Source organism: Rhinatrema bivittatum, chromosome 7, assembly GCF_901001135.1.
Source record: "Rhinatrema bivittatum chromosome 7, aRhiBiv1.1, whole genome shotgun sequence".
Classification (NCBI taxonomy): domain Eukaryota; kingdom Metazoa; phylum Chordata; class Amphibia; order Gymnophiona; family Rhinatrematidae; genus Rhinatrema; species Rhinatrema bivittatum.
The window spans coordinates 85776063-85795587 of record NC_042621.1 but is presented as its reverse complement, the minus strand read 5'-3'; the positions used below and the strand labels follow the sequence as shown (position 1 = coordinate 85795587).

The 19525-nt window shown below is 50.5% G+C and overlaps 1 protein-coding gene across 2 annotated transcripts in view; it reads left to right on the top strand.

Annotated features, from left to right (window-relative positions):
- Window positions 1-19525, top strand: part of CDH15 (cadherin 15) — a 63342-nt gene that overhangs the window by 27983 nt on the left and 15834 nt on the right. For both annotated transcript variants that reach the window (XM_029608608.1, XM_029608607.1), the window contains exons 2-11: window positions 1640-1798; window positions 2058-2213; window positions 2735-2879; window positions 3835-3995; window positions 6614-6742; window positions 9515-9700; window positions 11552-11805; window positions 12307-12449; window positions 14759-14995; window positions 16410-16649. In XM_029608608.1, the coding sequence (XP_029464468.1) occupies window positions 1640-1798; window positions 2058-2213; window positions 2735-2879; window positions 3835-3995; window positions 6614-6742; window positions 9515-9700; window positions 11552-11805; window positions 12307-12449; window positions 14759-14995; window positions 16410-16649 (1810 nt within the window). The remainder of the gene's footprint in view (window positions 1-1639; window positions 1799-2057; window positions 2214-2734; window positions 2880-3834; window positions 3996-6613; window positions 6743-9514; window positions 9701-11551; window positions 11806-12306; window positions 12450-14758; window positions 14996-16409; window positions 16650-19525) is intronic.

Sequence of the window (19525 nt, the reverse complement as noted above, 5' to 3'; positions counted from 1 at the left end):
TCTACCCATCTGGGGGTCTCCCTTTGCCTATGCCAGGATAATACAGCAGTAAGTTGTGCAGCTGCATAATACCACTGTAACTTAGGGACCCCATCCCACCTCCTTATTTATGTCTGTATAGTACTGCCTGCCCTACCCGGGGAGGTCTCCGCTTCCAAATGAATGCAAATAGACGCTTCTGCCACGTTTTCAATAAAGCGGTGGCTATGTGAATGGGCGTGTCCATTGCACTTCTACGCATACATTGGGTTCGGTTCCTAATAAGACGCCGCGCTGGCACTGTGCACAGGTAGCACTTAGCCTACATTAACCAATCCGATATGGAATAACAAGGTGCCCGCAGTCACTGCTGAAGGGTGGGGTGGTTGGGTGGAGAAAAAAGCAGCTGCATGCGTGCTGGCAGCGGGCAGAGCTTGTTGCTTGTTAGGAGGACGATTTTGAAAATGCGTTAACCTGCGTGCATCGGTTATCTGAGGGGGGCCGATGCGATAAAAGTGCACGGTAAAACGGGCGCTCGTGTGGAGCGCCCGTTTTCCAAATGTGCGCACATCCACTGCCCCTGGGCGCCCGATGCAATGGGCAAACGAGCTGCCGCGGTAAAAAGGACGTGCTAGGTAAAATTGTGCGTCCCTGGCATCGGGTGCCCGGTAAACGTGGCTGTGTGCGGATTAGGAAAATGGACGCTCAAGACAAGCGTCGGATTTATCCTGCTACCGGCCTGGAGCGTGTACGTAGTGCATGTATATTGTATGCTCTGGATTTCTTTTGTTTTCCCCTTTTCATTTTGTCACGATACAGCTTTCTGCGCTTCCTCCGACTTAGCATTGTCACAATACTAAGTAGGAGGCACCACGGAAAGCAGAATTTTTTTTTTTTTTTTGTGAGCCCTTGATGCGCACAGCAAGGCTTAACGCCAGCTCGGGGGCTGACATTAAATTTGCCGTGTTAACAAGGGCGCGTTGGGCGAGAGGTAATAATCGCTAATTGCCTCATCTACATGGAGTTTACAAGCGATGAGCGCTATTGGCTAGGCGCGAGTTTGGACGCACGTTTTGGATGCACTCATGCCCTTGTTGCATCAGGGGTTAAGGACGCGCGTCCAGCCCCTCGTTAAGCTGGGTGCACTTTATTACATCGGGCTCCTGGGAATGGCCTGCCCCGATGACTGCGCGTGGTGATTAGCCACGCCGAGAGGCGGCGTTCCCAGGGCTCTTTACTCAGGGGAAGGAAAGTGCATGAGTAGGATCCATTTTCCAATCTGGGGGTACTTCTCCAGCTAAAATCTACTCGGGGGGGGGGGGGGGGGCGTGGGGGAGAACCAGCTGGAAATGACTGTACGCACTCTGTACCCGACCGAGTTCTGTAGCGAATGTGTCCATGGACTTCCACGGGGCAGAGTCTGCAGGTAAAGAATAGCCTCAGACATTGCCCAGTGTGCCCCGTACCATCCATGAGAGCTTTCTCTCTGTGAGTACTCACTCTCCTTCAGGTAACTAAGTTGGCCCTGATTTTATCTGAGATCAGTTGAAGCCTTTTGGAAATTTACCCCATTGCTTATAAGGACAATAAACCATTCTGATTTTTCTCCTGCCTCTCTAGTGTTTGCTCTGACTCCAGCTCTCCTCCACTCTTCTCTTAGGTCCTCAGCCTCTTTGTGATGGATGAGGGCCCTGTCCTGTATTCATGGCCACAGCAGGACCCACAGGCAGATGGACTGAAAAGGGTCAAAAGGGCCTGGGTGATTCCTCCTATCAGTGTCTCTGAAAACTACAAGAAGATCCCAAAGGCATTGGTGCAGGTAACGGCTCCTCCCGCTGCCATTAGGGCAGGCAGTGCCCTTCCCGGTAAATTTCCTCGCGCTGATGTTGGCGCAGGTACTGTCCCCCAGAATCTGGCCCACTGGCTTTAGCTCAGTTCCTGTGCTCACTCTCCTCCCGCTGACTTTACCTTGGCACTGACACTGATACAGGTTTTCCTCGTCCCTTCCTCTCTCCTGTATCTTCTCAGGGTCGTATGCAAAATTTTCCCCCCTCTTTCTCTCTCTCTCCTTCTGTCAGATAAAATCTGATAAAATGAAGCACGGAAACATCATCTACAGTATCAAAGGACCAGGGGTAGATGAGGCTCCGCGGGGTATCTTCTCCATTAATAAGACCTCGGGCGTGGTGTCTCTGAATGCCATGCTGGACCGAGAGAAGAATGATCACTTCAAGGTAATGTGCCTTTCAGAGGTGCTCTGCCTCCTCACATCCCATGCTGGGACATCACCTGTATGTGTCTTCTAGTTTGTGCCGCCAATTACCCTGTGCCCTCTCCTCATCCTTTTATACAGTGATTGGCTATAGTGGTTCTCTCTTGGCTCTGAAGCTCTGCTCAGAGTGAATTGATTAGTGATTTACTCAGTACACGCACAGAGCAACCAGTGGCGAGGTATCCACACACACACACACTCTCATAATGAGAACATGGCTAGGGCAAAACATCTGTGCCATTCCCCACAGTGCCTCCTGCTGAGGGAGACGGGAACTGCAGGAGCTGGAGCTTGCCTACAGCCAGCACTCCTGCACCCATGCCCCACAGCGCCTCCTGCTGGGAGGAAATGCAGGTACTGTAATGCTCTAGATACATTCTGTGATAACGTCTTCAGAGCCGGCCTGTTCTGGATGTCTTTCTCCCACCTGCCAGGCAGTGATCTATCTCCTGCATCAGCTTTTTCTTCCTGATGTTTGTTTAGCTAAAGGCCTTTGCTGTGGACCTTGAGGGCCTTACCCTGGAAGATCCCACAGATCTGGAGATTGTGGTGGTGGATCAAAATGACAATCGACCCCTGTTCCAGAGGGATGTTTTCATTGGCCATGTGCTGGAAGGATCCATTCCAGGTGAGAGAGAGAGAGAGAGACAGAGACTGGGAAAGTCGCTATAGCGTGGCAGCGTGCTCTCGGAGAGAGACATCACAGCCACATCCTTTTAAACACACACACCAGGATGAATCCGCCGGCACGGAGTGGTTGGGCATGTAACCTTTCCACTTTCTGACTCACCTCTGTGAACCGTTACAAATTCTTTCCTTTCGTTCTTACTTCACACCAGATTTAGGGCCGCTGTGGGGTTTCTTGGCCCAGAGCACACAGGCAGTGGATGCAGAGCACTGTGTGATGGTAAAGATAATAATAAAAAGTTACACTCAGGAGCAGACTGCCCTGCACTCCTGTCCCCTCCCCCAGGGGCTCTCCCTTCTCTGGCAGCAAGGACTGGGACATATTTTGTCTTCTGAAAGTCAGAAAATTCCAGATTTTCAAGTTTGGAAGTTCTTAGGAGTCAAAAAAAAATTGATCTGATTCCCACCCCCATGGTAGAAGACAAAAGAATTTATTTTTTAATGGTCCGTTCCTTCCCCCCCCCCCCACCCCCCTCTTGTTTGAAGTGACTAACTTTTTGGTTTACCAAAAAAAAAAAAAAAAGTCGGTCACTTCCACACTGAAGGTGGCTGATGTGTTGGGAATGGGGCTGTGAGCGCTCCTGCAATATCTCCTACAGCGCCCCCTACTGGGACTACACCTCGCTTTTCATGTTTAGCATCAAGCAGTGCTCCGCACAGACCTGCCGCTCCGATGCTTGGGGACGGGTTGGCGCAGGAGCACGGGGGGGGGGGGGGGGGGGGGGTTGATGGTTTCTTCCCCGTATTGATGCCGGGTTCCTGTAGTGCCCGTGCTTCCTGCCTCAGAAGCACCGCTAGCTTGCATCCCACGCAGAACGTTGCCCAGCTGAGGGCATGCCCCACCCTCTTCTCGCAGCCGGGTCCACCGTTTTCCCTTTTCTCTTTTGGGCCCCCAGGTACTTCTGTGATGAAGGTGGAGGCCACCGACGCTGACGAGCCCGGCACAGACAACGCGGCGCTGAGGTACTCCATCCTGGTGCAGGGCACACCCCAGCTGTTTAGCATTGACGGCGACACAGGGGAGATACGGATGGTGGAAGTAGGCCTGGATCGAGAGGTACAGACCGGGGGGCGGGGTGAAAGGCGATTAAGCGCACAGGGTTGACCTGTGCTTCCAGAACACATGATGACAACTGAAAAGCCCAAAAAGTTAGATTGCAGGAAGAAGGGCCAGGCTGTAGGTGCAGAGAAGAGATGGGGGAGTGGGGGAGGAGCAGAGGCAGGTCACTTTCTCCATCACCCATTTGAACAAAAAAGAGATCTCTAGGCGCCATTTAAATAGCCTGTGTGAACACCCAGTGAAAAGTCTAAAAGCATGAACAATTGCTATCTCTATGTAGAAATTTTTAACCAGGAATGAAAAAAGACCACAGATGCCAAATTTCCAGCCAAGCAGCTTTCAAGATGGACATATCAAACAAGAGAAGCTTTTTAAGGAGGACACGAAATGTACACCCAGTGCACCATCTTTTTGTTAAGTTAGTATCAAAAATCCCTAAGAGCTTGAAACCATCGGTGACTCGACGGAAGCCAGAAAGACAATCTGGAAGGGGTATACAACCGGTGAGAGAAAAGCTCAAATTGGTTTAAGTTTATTTAATATCCTGAAAGATCCCCAAAGTTCCAAAGAAGATCAGTTAGCACAGGTCCTGACTCACGAGGGTTAGTTAGATATAAAAGAACGTCATCAGCATATAAGGATATAACATGCTCCCGACCACCAAGATTCACTCCTGTAATTTTAGGGTGTTGACGTATGGCCCAAGCCTGGGGCTCTATAACCAAATTGAACAACAAAGGCAACAGGGGGTAACCCTGCCATGTGTCTCGGGCATTTATCTCCCTTTCTCAAGATCGCCAATTTGCCAGCAAACGCACCCTAGGTCAGGCCTACATTGTCTTAACACACTCTGTGAACTGTGCAGGAATACCCACCATGGCCATGACACTCCATCAAGTGCTTTGGCCGCGTCTAAAGATAGCAAAAGCCCTGAAATGCCCCTCTGCTTCGCCAGATGCAGAATATTAAATAAACGCTTTGTATTACAGGTAGATTGCCTGCCCTTGCTGAAGCCCGTTTGATCCACATGAATCAAGCAGGGAAATATGTTCCAAGCCAAGCTACAAACCTTTAGCAAGAATTTTAATATCCGAATTTAAGAACGAGATGGGGGCAATAGGGAACTACATTCGACTGCAGCTTTACCTGGTTTAGGAAGGAGAATAACCATAGCATCAGCCATGTTCCAAATTGAAAACAAGGAGGGCACAAGATCTGATAAAATGTTTTTTATAAAATTCAATGGGATATCCATCAGAACCATGACATTTGCCCCCGGGTAAGGATGCCATGGCCACCTGTATTTCCAACAAAGTGATGGGTGCCACTAACCGGTCAATCTGATCTGGCTGAAGCTTAGGCATATCCAGGCCTGCTGGAAATTTGTGGATATCTACCATAGAGGCTGTGACAGGATCTTTATATAGCTCAGTAAAAAGATTTCACAAACAAGTCCTCCACCTCTTTATAACAGGAGGTAAGGGAACCATTAGGCTTCCGAACCTTAGAAATGTAGGCTTTGCCAGCTCTTTTTTTTTTTTTTTCTAACTGCCCAGGCAAGAAATGCACCTGGCTTGTCACCATGCTCGTAAAATTTGAGCTTTGCATATTTAAGAGCTTTGCCAATTTTAACTACTTCCAAAGATTGAAGCTCCCAGTGGTTAGCCTCCAGAGCCTAACCGATCGAGGTGAACAATTCTGTTTATGCAATCTTTCCAGATCTTTGATCTTAGCTATCAAGAGGTCAGATTGTTTCCTCCTTTCTTTACAAAAGAAACTGGCAAAGTCTATTGTGCGATCCCAAAGATAAGCTTTAAGGGCTTCTCAGTGTAAAGCAGGATCATAATCGGCACTTGATTATGTTCATCAGTCTTTTATTTCATCACGAACCATACATCGAAACTGTTTATGTCCCAATAGAGCGGTGTTTAGGTGCTATGAGAAGGAACGAGAGATATTAGGTGAAAATACAAACTTCAGTTGAACTGGGTGATGATCAGAGTTTCTACTAGACAATATAACGCTGTCACGCGTAAAAGGAACCAGGAAAGGGGAGCATTAAAAAGTCAAGACGACTATGTGTTATGTTGTGATGAAAAGTAAGTGTAATCTCGGTCCCCAGGGTGATGGTGTCTCCAAATATCCACCAAGTGAAAAGTGGAAAGAAGGTCTGGTATGCACAGATGTAAACTCTTCTCTGGTTTGATATGTCCAGCTTAAAAGCTGCTTGGCTGGAAATTTGGCATCTGAAGTCTTTTGTTTTGTTTTTTTTTTCCTTCTTGGTTAAAAATTTCTTCATCACTGGTCTATATCAGTCTCCCATTGACATGATCTGGATTTAGAGAACTTCTCTCCTCACAGGTGGGACTCCTTGTCAGTTTGCGTCCCTTACTCTTGAGAGCACTATTGAGGAACTTTGTATCTTATACGTGGAAAAAATTCACTAGGACACTAATATATAATGCTACGAGAAGAGGCAAAAACGTGTGCGACACTCTGTAGGGTATGAGGTATCCCCAAAGTTAGGACATTGCAACCATAAAGAGCTTCCTTCACTTGTGTAGGTGTGAGAATTTGCTGAAATGCATCTGGACTTCTCTGCCTTCTGTCCTCAGACCCTCAGCTTGTACAACCTCACTCTCCAAGTGGCCGACATGTCTGGCGATGGACTCACCAACACTGCGACAGCAGTCATATACATTGACGATGTCAACGACAATCCACCAGAGTTCACGGAAGACGAGGTAACGAGTAGCCCGCCTCTCAGGCCTTGCTGCCCCTTTTCTTCCTCCTTTTTCCTATTTTGTCTTCCTCTGTTTAGTTTCCTTCTTGCTTTCCTAATGGTCATGGGTATGTGAGTAGGGGATGGATAGAGGGAGGGGAAGCACTGTGGCACCAGCTGTAACCAAACAGAAATGTTGTTGCACTGCTGCACATTCAAGGAAATAAGGGCAACAAAGATGGAGAAAAGGAGATAAGTAAGGAGTGGGATGAAGGTATTCATATATCTCAGAGGTATCGATAATGCAGAAAAGGCAAATGGCTTTCAGTGTAAGAAAACTTCTGGGACAAGGAATCACCATCTAAGGCTCAAAGGGGGAGAAGACTTTGGAGCAGCACTTGGAGACACTTCTTCACATAAAGGGTGATGGATATACAGCAAGGTCTCGCAGTAGGAATTGCTGGAGTTAAAACAGTGAGAGAGCCGGGATAAGCAGAGAGGATCCTTAGCTGGGAGAGTGAGGGGTAAAGCCTGGGATAAGCACAGAGAGATCCTTAGCTGTGGGGGAGTGAGGGGTAAAGCCTGAGATAAGCACAGAGGATCCTTAGCTGTGGGGGAGTGAGGGGTAAAGCCTGAGATAAGCACAGAGGATCCTTAGCTGTGGGGGAGTGAGGGGTAAAGCCTGAGATAAGCACAGAGGATCCTTAGCTGTGGGGGGGTGAGGGGTAATGTCTGGGATAAGCACAGAGGATCTTTAGCTGTGGGGGAGTGAGGGGTAAAGCCTGGGATAAGCACAGAGGATCCTTAGCTGTGGAGGAGTGAGGGGTAATGTCTGGGATAAGCACAGAGGGATCCTTAGCTGTGGAGGAGTGAGGGGTAATGTCTGGGATAAGCACAGAGGGATCCTTAGCTGTGGAGGAGTGAGGGGTAATGTCTGGGATAAGCACAGAGGGATCCTTAGCTGTGGGGGAGTGAGGGGTAAAGCCTGAGATAAGCACAGATGATCCTTAGCTGTGGGGGAGTGAGGGGTAAAGCCTGGGATAAGCACAGAGGATCCTTAGCTGTGGGGGAGTGAGGGGTAAAGCCTGGGATAAGCACAGAGGATCCTTGGCTGTGAGGGGTAAAGCCTGGGATAAGCACAGAGGGATCCTTAGCTGTGGGAGGAGTGAGGGGTAAAGCCTGGGATAAGTACAGAGGGATCCTTAGCTGTGGGGGAGTGAGGGGTAAAGCCTGAGATAAGCACAGAGGGATCCTTAGCTGTGGGAGAGTGAGGGGTAAAGCCTGGGATAAGCACAGAGGATCCTTAGCTGTGGGGGAGTGAGGGGTAAAACCTGGGATAAGCACAGAGGATCCTTAGTTGTGGGAGAGTGAGGGGTAAAGCCTGGGATAAGCACAGAGGATCCTTAGCTGTGGGGGAGTGAGGGGTAAAACCTGGGATAAGCACAGATGATCCTTAGCTGTGGGGGAGTGAGGGGTAAAGCCTGGGATAAGCACAGAGGATCCTCAGCTGGGGGGGGGGAGTGAGGGGTAAAGCCAGGGATAAGCACAGAGGATCCTCAGCTGGGGGGGGAGTGAGGGGTAAAGCCAGGGATAAGCACAGAGGATCCTTAGCTGGGGGAGTGAGGGGTAAAGCCTGGGATAAGCACAGAGGATCCTCAGCTGTGGGGGAGTGAGGGGTAAAACCTGGGATAAGCACAGAGGATCCTTAGCTGGGGGAGTGAGGGGTAAAGCCTGGGATAAGCACAGAGGATCCTTAGCTGTGGGGGAGTGAGGGGTAAAACCTGGGATAAGCACAGAGGATCCTCAGCTGGGGGGGAGTGAGGGGTAAAGCCTGGGATAAGCACAGAGGATCCTTAGCTGTGGGGGAGTGAGGGGTAAAGCCTGGGATAAGCACAGAGGATCCTTAGCTGGGGGAGTGAGGGGTAAAGCCTGGGATAAGCACAGAGGATCCTTAGCTGGGGGAGTGAGGGGTAAAGCCTGGGATAAGCACAGAGGATCCTCAGCTGTGGGGGAGTGAGGGGTAAAGCCTGGGATAAGCACAGAGGATCCTTAGCTGGGGGAGTGAGGGGTAAAGCCTGGGATAAGCACAGAGGATCCTCAGCTGTGGGGGAGTGAGGGGTAAAGCCTGGGATAAGCACAGAGGATCCTTAGCGTCGGGACCCCCCCATTGGACCCCAGGCAATTTAAAACATTTGGGGGGGGGGGGTTCGGGAGGGTGGGGGATTTGTTTTAAAGTTTCGGGGTGGGTTTTAGGGGTTTTTTGGTGTGCCGGTTTTCCCACCCTCCCCCGATTTACGATTTTTAACGATTTTTAGAAAAAAACAAACTCGACGATCACATTTCCCTCCCCCCCAGCCAAAATCGATTGTTAAGACGATCGATCACACGATTCACACCTCTAGTGTCTATGGCTTTGTTACATTGGTGGTGATCTAAGATTTTTCTTTATCTCTGACCCTTTAATTACACCTCAAGAGCTTTTTTCAAAGAAATGTTTGTCATTGGACTAATTGTTTTCAAAAAATCTTCGACATGGTCATGTTTTGACCCCTTGCATAGTTCGGAAACTTCTCGCCGTCCGCTTTTCCCTTCCACATTCGCCACCTTATTATTCCAGAGTGAGCCCATGAGAACAGCCTTTAAATACTCCAGGAGGGCTTATTCGCCCGGGCGTAGGGTGTGGACGAGTGATCCGGCCAGTCCTGCAGGACTAGGACAGGTCAGGTCGCTGCTGCTGGGGGAGGGGAGAGGGGGCTGCGGGGATGGCTTGAAAGCGCTTTCTCTCTGTCTGCAGTACTCCATGGAGGTGAGGGAGCACAGCGCTGGGGTCGACGTCGGAAGGGTGAGCGTGCAGGATAAGGACCTTCCGGGCTCCCCCAACTGGCTGGCCAAGTACTCTCTCATCGGCTCTGATCTGCAGGAAGCCTTCTCCATCCGCACCGATCCTCACACCAACGATGGCGTCCTCTCTGTGATAAAGGTCAGGCGCTTTTTTCCTCTGCTGCTTGGGGCTGTTGTGGAGAGGGAGGAGAATATGACAGCCCCCCCCCCCCCCCCCGCTGGGAAGGAGGGAGAGAGGTAACATGCACGCAGTGGTTTCTGAGAGGTACGGACCATTAAGTAACCGGGCTTAAGGCAAACATTAATGGGCTAATAAATGTGGCTTGCGCTAGCTCAGCAGTACAAAGCCATTTAGTCACACAATTCCAGCAGTCCAGGATGGCACTGACACTGAGAGCGATGGCTCTGCCTTTGAGTACTGCTCAGTGCTCCCTGACGACGTCCACAAGGCGACCGAAGCTGAAGACTGTTAACCAGATCTTCAGCCATTTAACTATGTAATCAAAGCAGATTAAGAGTAAGAAGTGGCCCGTTGTGCTCTCATTTCGATGCCACCGTCTCGGTATACAGATGCATATTCCATATGCCCAGTGCTGCCTGGACCCCGTTTCACTTCATTTGAATTACGACCTCGGTCAGGCTGTGGCTCCGACTCTGAACATAGGCCAAGATGTTAAGGAAACGGAAGCTGCTTCCAGCACGCCTGGGCCTCGTCCGGTCCTCTCAGGGTCATGCTGCACGGCGCTCCCAGGCCTGGACACACGGCGCACATCACTGGGTTGCTGGAATCTCGCCGCTCCCTTTCCTGTCTGCAGTCCCGCTGCTTTCTTGAACAGGCGCTGAATCCCTTTGCTGGCTGGGCCAGGGACAGAAACAGCTCCGTGGCTTTTCAGCAGCTCCTGGAGCCCTGTTCTCTTACCTTTTCCCCTCGTTTTCGTAACCCTGCTCGGCTCATGCATTTCTGGGAATCCCTGTCCACGTAAGGGTGAATCTAGGCTAAGCTTGACATTCTTGACTTCAGAGTCATTGCAAGCAGCCGACTGCTCTCTGTGCCAAGTTAGGAGGGGTGGTGGGAAGTGAGTTAATCTGTGAGACCAAGGAGGGGGGGAGGGAAAGGTGAAAAAAGCAACCCTTGACCCAGGGCACTGTTTGTGGCCAGCGATTGCCCTGCCTGCAGTCTGCTCAGTGTATGCAGGATTGTCTCAGTTTATGTGGATGCCACAACTTCTAGCTGTTTACCTCTTTGTTGGACGTAGCCCTGAACTCTGGTTACATCTCCAGTCTGCATTTTGCTAGTAAATTCTTCTGATCCAGCCCCTGAATAGATTCACTGACCCAATCAGACTCTGGTGAAAGGCCTCCAGCTCCTTCCAGAAAATGCTGTTAAGAGCCTCACGTCGCTCCGTCCTCGCGCCCCTTGCCTTCACTTTATTGGGTGGTCGTAGAGAAACACGACTGGAACCTGCTTGGAGGCTTCAGCTCTGGGATGTCCTTGCACAGTTTTTGCAAATGCCAAAAACCCAGGGTCGAACTCTGCTTTCTGTGTCTCATATGCCACCTGGCAGGTCAGTTTGTGTGTCTCTCTCTCTCTCTTGTTGTTACCATGGACGTCTCTGCTTCTAACACAGCTCCAGGCTCCATCTGACACCAGTATTGCCAGGGCTCGGAGAAAGCAGAGGCATTGCCTTTTCAAACAAGCCTGGGCCCCTTTGCTAAAGGGTGTAATGTCGCCAACTCAATGTAGGGCGAGGGGAGCTGGAGAAGCCACGTGACCTACTGCCGTTGTATGCCTCCTGCAATCCAGCACCATCCAGTTTCCCAAGAGCCATTGCCCCATCTCCCTGCCTGGCACCCCCACACAGCTCCTGTACACCCCTGTTCCCCACTCCACCTCCCAGAAAACCCCCCGGCACAGCTTTTATCCCCGTCCCACACCAGGATTTTCTCTGATTGCACTGACCCTACCAATACTTCTCTCTCTTTCCATCAGCCTTTGGATTATGAAACTCAGGATCGTGTGCAGCTGACCATCTCTGTCCGCAATGAGGCAGAGCTGGACACTGCCGCCCCCAAGACGCACCGGGCCGTGGCCAAGGTCACCGTGAGAGTGTGGGACGTGAACGAGCCACCCGTCTTCCACGAGAACCCCAAGGTAGTGAGCGTGAGAGAGGGGACGTCGGCGGGCAGTGAGATTGCTGTGTACACAGCCACCGATCCCGACACCAGGCAGCCACAGGTGCTCAGGTGAGAGAGCTGGGGCAGAAAAATCCCGGGCTTCAATAGCGTCTACAGGGAAGAGAGAAACCACGCCGGGGTGCACTTATCTGTACTTACAAATATCGTGTTTGTCGCTACTTGCTAACCACTTTGGATGCTCTCCAGGGGGGTGGGGTATGAATTCATGAGAGGATTTACTGCCTGGGTGCATTATATACAACTTTGCCTCGGCTTTGTTCTAGTATTTGTTTTAAAAAAAAAAAAGTTGCTTTCTCCTAGTATTGACCAAGGGGGGGGGGAGGGTTTGTATGGGAGAGGGGTGGGGAGAAAACAAAAAATGCTTTGCTGCAGGTGCTGAAGAGTTGATGTTTCCAGCTTCTTACTCTTGCGCGCTGTTTCCTGCTTCGTGCATTAATAAGGGGAAGTTTTACCGTAAGAGGATTTGCTGACAAACGATCCGTCCGGGCCGTTGTAGAAGGCATCGCTTTCCACCTTGGCAGAAAAAGGTTTCTCACTTCTTAATTACAGCTACGTGGCCGAGTCTGATCCCGAGGGCTGGCTGCTGGTGGATTCGGTTACCGGTCGGGTCCTGGCCAAGCAGGACATCCCTGGGAGGTCGGCTGTCCGGCGAGGCGGGTGGTACAGGGCTGTGATCGTGGCCAGCGACGACGGTAAAAGCCTCCTGCCGCCTGGGGTGTCCAGATCAGGGATGCTCGCAGGTCTTTCTCACTCTTATGGCTTGTCCGAGTGGATAAAATATTTCAGAAAGTGGGGAGGGACCAAGTAACAGCCAATAAGAGATTTTTCCATATTTATGCTGAAACAGGTATCGCTCATTCGCTCAATAAAAGCGACGTAGCCAGGTTGGACATCGCATTTTCTGTTTTTCTTCCTGCTCCCGGGGACTTCCAAAGTATGAAGTGTTTGAGTGAGTAATTTGTCCAACTAAACTGCCCAGAATGGGAGCACTTTGCAAAGTAGCTGTCTGCTTGCAAAGCGTGCGGCTCCCCTTGCCCTGCAGGCCTGTGGCTGCTTTTTTCCCCAGTTTGCCAGTGTAAAGTGCTCGTGTAAGCAAGGCACTGACGCTTGTGCAGCCGACCGAGCAGAGGGGGAACAGCGAGCAAACATTTTGGAAATGGACTGGATGTGAGCTGTGCTGCAGCCCAGACCCAAACATGACCTGACAACGCCTTTTCTCTTCCCATCCGGCTAAGCCCATGGCCACCTCTAGCTGGGCAGCTGAGAGCAGTTTGTAGCTGAGTCACTTTATCCAAGCAAATTGGAATTTTCCCAGGGAACTAGCATTGGAAATTGCTTTCCCAGGTAGGTTCCACTGCAGACTCAGTTGCTGATAAGTGAAGTGACTTCAGGTTCCCCCCTTAGGGATTTTTAAATGGGGAATGCATTGGGTGGGATGAGCTTAGCCAAAGGGCTCAGTGTTTGAGCTCACAGAATGAAAAACATTCCCACCGTCTGTAGGTATGCCTGCTCGCCACTGCCACAGCCACAGTCCCACAGGCTTTACGTGCTGTGCCTCGGCCACTGCTGTATCCACGTTCCCACACAGAGGGCCACGGGTTTACAATGCTGTGCCTCAGCCACTGCTGTATCCACGTTCCCACATGGAGGGCCAAGGATTTATTTGCTGTGCCTCAGCCACTGCCCTATCCACGTTCCCACACGGAGGGCCAAGGGTTTACGTGTTGTGCCTCAGCCACTGCTGTATCCACGTCCCCACACGGAGGGCCATGGGTTTACGTGCTGTGCCTCAGCCACTGCTGTATCCACGTTCCCACACGGAGGGCCAAGGGTTTACAATGCTGTGTCTCAGCCACTGCTGTATCCACGTTCCCACACAGAGGGCCGAGGGTTTACAATGCTGTGTCTCAGCCACTGCTGTATCCACGTTCCCACACAGAGGGTCACGGGTTTACGTGCTGTGCCTCAGCCACTGCTGTATCCACATTCCCATGCTGAGGGCCAAGGGTTTACGTGCTGTGTCTCAGCCACTGTTGTATCCACATTCCCACACAGAGGGCCAAGGGTTTACAATGCTGTGTCTCAGCCACTGCTGTATCCACGTTCCCACACAGAGAGTCACGGGTTTACGTGCTGTGCCTCAGCCACTGCTGTATCCACATTCCCACACAGAGGGCCAAGGGTTTACAATGCTGTGTCTCAGCCACTGCTGTATCCACGTTCCCACACAGAGGGTCACGGGTTTACGTGCTGTGCCTCAGCCACTGCTGTATCCACATTCCCATGCTGAGGGCCAAGGGTTTACATGCTGTGTCTCAGCCACTGTTGTATCCACATTCCCACACAGAGGGCCAAGGGTTTACAATGCTGTGTCTCAGCCACTGCTGTATCCACATTCCCACACAGAGGGCCAAGGGTTTACAATGCTGTGTCTCAGCCACTGCTGTATCCACATTCCCACACAGAGGGCCAAGGGTTTACAATGCTGTGTCTCAGCCACTGCTGTATCCACGTTCCCACACAGAGGGCCAAGGGTTTACAATGCTGTGTCTCAGCCACTGTTGTATCCACATTCCCATGCTGAGCGCCATGGGTTTACATGTTTGCCTCAGGTTTGCAGAGTCTTATCTCTGAGTAACCTGTCGCTGGCTGCATTAAATAAGGTATCAGATCTCAAATATTTTGTTTAGCTTCTTTGTAAAAGGTTCTTGCTATGAATTTAAATGGATAAAATGTTAAGTGTTTAATTAGGGTATTATAGAGGAATTAATGAATTTAAAGGTTAATATATGTTGTCAAATAATGAATCTAATTAGTGATAGCTGCTTTTTGAGGTGTTTGAGGATGTGGATTGTTGCTTTATTAGAGCTGATAATGTAATACTGAGGTTCTGGATTATTTTTGGAATGAGAATTTTTGTGCGCAATCAGCTTTTTTTTTTTTTTTTTTACGTTAGCTGAGGACTTTCCATTTTAAAGTGTGGTGTTCTGCTCCTCCACAGCTGAGCCCAGGCTCTCTGCCACCGGTACCCTGTCCATTGAGATCGTGGAGGTGAATGATTATGCCCCCCTTCTGTTCCCCCTCAATGACTTCCTGTGCAGCCAGCCTGGCAGAGGCAGCAACATCATTCTGAGTGCCACGGACCAGGACCTGAAGCCTCAGGCTGAGCCCTTTCTCTTCCAGCTGCATCCTGGGAACCCAGAGCTCTCTCTCAGCTGGGCCATCGGCAGGATTAATGGTGAGCAGCAGACACAGGCGGGTGCCGCGTGTAGGTTTATGGCGTAGAGCGTGCATGGACTTGGAGTGCAGATGTTGCAGTCTACGTGGATTCTGTATGCTGCTGCATGCACTGTGTGCATGGATGGACAAGGTGTAACGTACCAGGGTGCAAAGTGCTCCGTCTGCACGATGGGGGTCAGTTTTCAATGACCTGGCAAACAAGACGATGTGTGCAAACACCATCTGCAGCCTAATCTAGTGTGGGAGGATGGGGGGGGGGTTATGTGGGTAAATAGTACACTGGGACTGTGCCATTCCCCTGGAAAGCCTGCAAATAGTCCAGGTGGGCACTTCTGCAGCAGCCCTCCGACATGCCGGATGCCTGGATACGGCCAAAGGTTTGTCTGCCTGCATCAACGGGCGCTCGTATTGTGCGCCCGTCTTCCTAACGCACACGCAGCCACCTCCCCTGGGCACCTGATGCAGTATTTAAATGAGGGGCTGCATAAAAAAAGGAGGCGCTAGGGGAGAATAGTGCGTCCCTAGCGCTTAAATGCATCGAGCGCCAGTCTTTATCCTGCTGCTTCTGCCCAATTTTGCTGAGGTTGCTGAAGACGCCCACAGCTAAGCGCTCCCTTGCATCCAGAAGAATTTTACATTTTTTTTTTTTTAAATCAAGCCAATATACACTTATTTTTCAACACCCCAAGCAGAAAATTTAAACCTTACAAAGATACTAAGTAGGAGAAACCACAGAAGACCATATTTTTAAATTTCTCATAAGCCCTTGACTCGTGAATTGCCTGTGCGCCACCTCCGGGACTGGAGTTAAATCTGCCGCGTTAAAAAAGTGTATGATGGGTGCCCAGCGATTTTCTGCATCGGGGGGGGCAATAGCTGATAGCCTCATCTCCATGGACTTTACATGATGAGCGTTTCTTTGGGTGCGCGTTCTGGCCATGCTGGGTCTAGTGCATCCAAAACACGCGTCCAGCCGCGTGTGAGCCTGCACGCTGGGCTGGGTGCCCTTTACTGCATCGGCCGCCTGCTGTTTGCTGGGGGTAGGAGGGGGGGTGTAGAGCAGGAGATTTAATCTTCCTGCTTTGGTCATGGCCCCCCTCTTCCACCCTCCATCCCCAAATTATTCAACAGCATTCAGTGTCGGCCAAAAGTCATCAGAGCCTAGCTTAAAGTCCCGGACACGGCTCCAGGCCTGTGAAAATGTACTCTCTGATGTGCTGCGGGCTCGGGCTGCTGCTGAAATTACTCTGCACAGCAGGAGCTGTTAGATTTATTAATGATTGTTAAACTTGATAAACCCCCTAGATATTTTTTGTGATAAGCAGTATGCAACTCCAAAAAAAGCCATACAGAATTTCATAGTAAAACGTATGTACAAGAACACACAATTGCATCCCTCGTCTCCTCCTCAGATACCCATGCCGAGGTGAAGCTGCTAACTGAGGTGGAGGAAGGGGTCCACATCCTTCGTCTCCTGGTCCGCGATTCTGGGGAGCCCCAGCTGGAGCGGGAGCAGTTCCTGAACGTGTCTGTGTGCCGCTGTGACCACACTGAGAGCTGCAGGCCGGGCCTGGCGGCCGTCTTCAGGGCAGGAGCGGGCATTAGCTTCAGCGCTCTGATGATCATTCTGGCTAGTGTTATCCTTCTGCTGTGTAAGTAAGCGAGCTCAGTGACTGCAAGGCTACAGTATCCCTGCCCTGAAGAGCTTATAGCATGAGGGGAACTGGAAACTTTGTTACTTAAGTACAGCATAGAGGAGCCAGGATGTCCAGGTTCTGAATTCTGTGCTCACGCCTTCTTCTGCTAGCCCCTCCTATTAAATCTATATTCCTGTTCATAACCCAGATCAGTCCAGACATTTGAGTTTTGCCTCCCTGCCAGCAGATGGAGACAGAGAAGAAAAGTGTTACCAGCACTGCTACTTAACCAAGAGTGCCACCTGCAGTCCCTCAGTATTTCTCTTGTCTCCAGCAGATGGTAGAGGTGTAAAACCTGCAGTCTGGAGTATATTTAAAAAAAGAAAGAAAGAAGGAAGGAAAAGATAGTTTTGGAGTTGTCCTGGTGGGGACCATCCCCTCTGGTTGAGGTGGGTGAGCAAGGGTTTGGTGACCCTTGGCTAAGGCTTGAACCCAAATACTGTGGGGATTTCGGACAACTGGTGATCCAGTTCCCCTGAGAGCCCTGTGGATCAAGCAGTCAGCTCTGCCACTTTCAGGGGAATAAAAACATAAGAAATTGCCATGCTGGGTCAGACCAAGCCCAGCATCCTGTTTCCAACAGAGGCCAAAACCAGGCCACAATAACCTGGCAATTACCCAAATATTCTTTATCTTCTTTGTTTGTGGTGGTAAAGCTTGTTTAAAAAAAAAAAAAAAGTTCAACAGCTGTGACTGCAGGGGATCTGGGGGATTGCTCACCGAGAGAGGCAGCGCGATGGCTGGGGGGGGGATCCTGGCAAGGCAGACCATGGTGCTGGTGAAGGGTCACACTAAAAGCTGCCGGGCCGTGTGCACGGCTCTCTAGTGATCACTTATGCACTCGCTGCGTCTCTGGGGGAGGGGGCTGTTCAGGCGGGGCTGGCTCAGGGTCGGCAATGATAAAGTTGATGGGCACATCAGAGACCTGTCAGCACAGGAACAGCAGCCATCTTGGCAGAATTGAGAGCAGCTCCCGGGAAGGTGGGGGATTCCCCTTCTCCCTTATCTCTGGCTTATGCATCAGGCATACCTGGCCAGAAAGGCAGCAGGGGAGAAGCGGCCTCGTTTCCAGAGTCAGCCACAGAGTTGCCCTTGGCCTGCAAAGAGGCCTAAGATGGCTGAGAAAAAAAGCATCTCGGCAGAAGCAGAGGGTTCTTGGCTTGGCTGGGCAGCCACGCAGTCCCACAGGCGAGGAGGAGAGCTCAGAGGATTCGGAAGACCTGGCAGTGGATTCCCAAGGGAGCAGAGTTCGCTGAGGCGTTGTCTGATTAAAAAAAAAAGTGCCAGTGACTGAGAGGGATGACCCTGAGGTGGTCCAGCTATTTCGCAAAGATGAATTATGGCCTTTGATTCCACATGTGCTTAAGGAAGAGGCTAACCAGGAAGTGGTAGATCCTGTCATGGTTGGCTTGAGAGGTCTGGCAAAGGCCTTTCCTTTTCCATAAGTCATTGAAGAAGTTGGTGGTCATAGAGTGGGATATTCTGAAACCCAGACTGAAGGATGGAAGAGCAATGGCAAAATCGTATCTGTGACCAGAGGAGACGCTCAAGCTTTTGATGCTTTCTTGGCGGTGACCAAGAAAACCACCATTCCAGTGACAGGGGCTGCCACGCTGAAAGATGTGCAGGACTGAAAGGTGGAAGTTTACCTCAAGAGGATTTTTTTAGGTTTCTGCTTGGGGTATCCTGGCTGCGGTATACAGTAGAGAACGTGTTTGCACTGCGTTCAGCAGTTGCAGGTGATGGAGACGTTGTCATCATCCTCCACGAATCAGGCAGAGCGTTTGGAGGCAGCGGTGTCCTATGTGGTGGATGCCCTGTATGACTTGTTTAGGACGTCCTCCAGAGTTATAATGTCGGTATTTTCAGCCAGCTGACTACTCTGGTTAACAAACTGGTCTGCAGGTGTTGGTCAAAGTCTCAGCTAGGGGCCTTCCCTATCAAAGGGAAGCTATTTGGGGAAGATTTAATGCAACTGGTGAAGTATCTAGGGAGAGTCCAAGGGACATATATTGCTGGAGGACAAACCAAAGAGAAGAAAGAAATCCTTTCCCACCCATTTGCATTTTAGAAACTATAGAAGATATCGGCAATACAGAGGCAAAGCTCGAGCAGGACCTGTCCTTTCGAGATGGGAGAAAGCTGACCCAAGATACCCCTGGTCAAGGAACTGGAGGAGCTTAAGCTTCACAGTGAAATGAGGCTAGTCTGGACTTCTCTTCTGGCTGGGTGCGGTGTGGGAAGCCTTCATCATCTCTCCTTGTGCAACTCACACCAAACAGGTAGTGGTTTGCAGTATAGTGGATCATTTGTGACAGCTAAGAGTGATGGTGCGGGTTCCCCAAGAACAGTGGGGGAAAAGGTTGGTATTCCATTTATTTTGTGGTACCGAAAAAGGAAGGGACATTCTGACCAATTTTGGATTTAAAGAAAGTCAATGCAACCCTTAATGTACCACAGTTTTGCATGGAGGACTATTTCGATCTTAGCAGTTTGCAAGGGAGAGTTCCTGGAGTCACTAGCCCTCACAGAGACATACCTCCACTTCCCAATCAGGCAGGAGCACCAAAAGTTCCTGCAGTTTAGTATTCTGGGAGACCATTTTCACTTTTGCGCCCTTTCTTTCAGTTTGGCGACAGTGCCACATACATTCACCAAAGTGTTGGTGATGGTGGCAGTAGCCTTTCGAAAGAAAGGAGTCCTGTTACTCCTATATATGATTGACTGGCTCATTTGGGCAAAGTCGGACTTCTGTCAGCTGGCGGTAGAGTGTGTCCTAGAAAGGTTGAGGGCTATGGGCTGGGTGGCAAACCTAGCGAAGCGCCATCTAA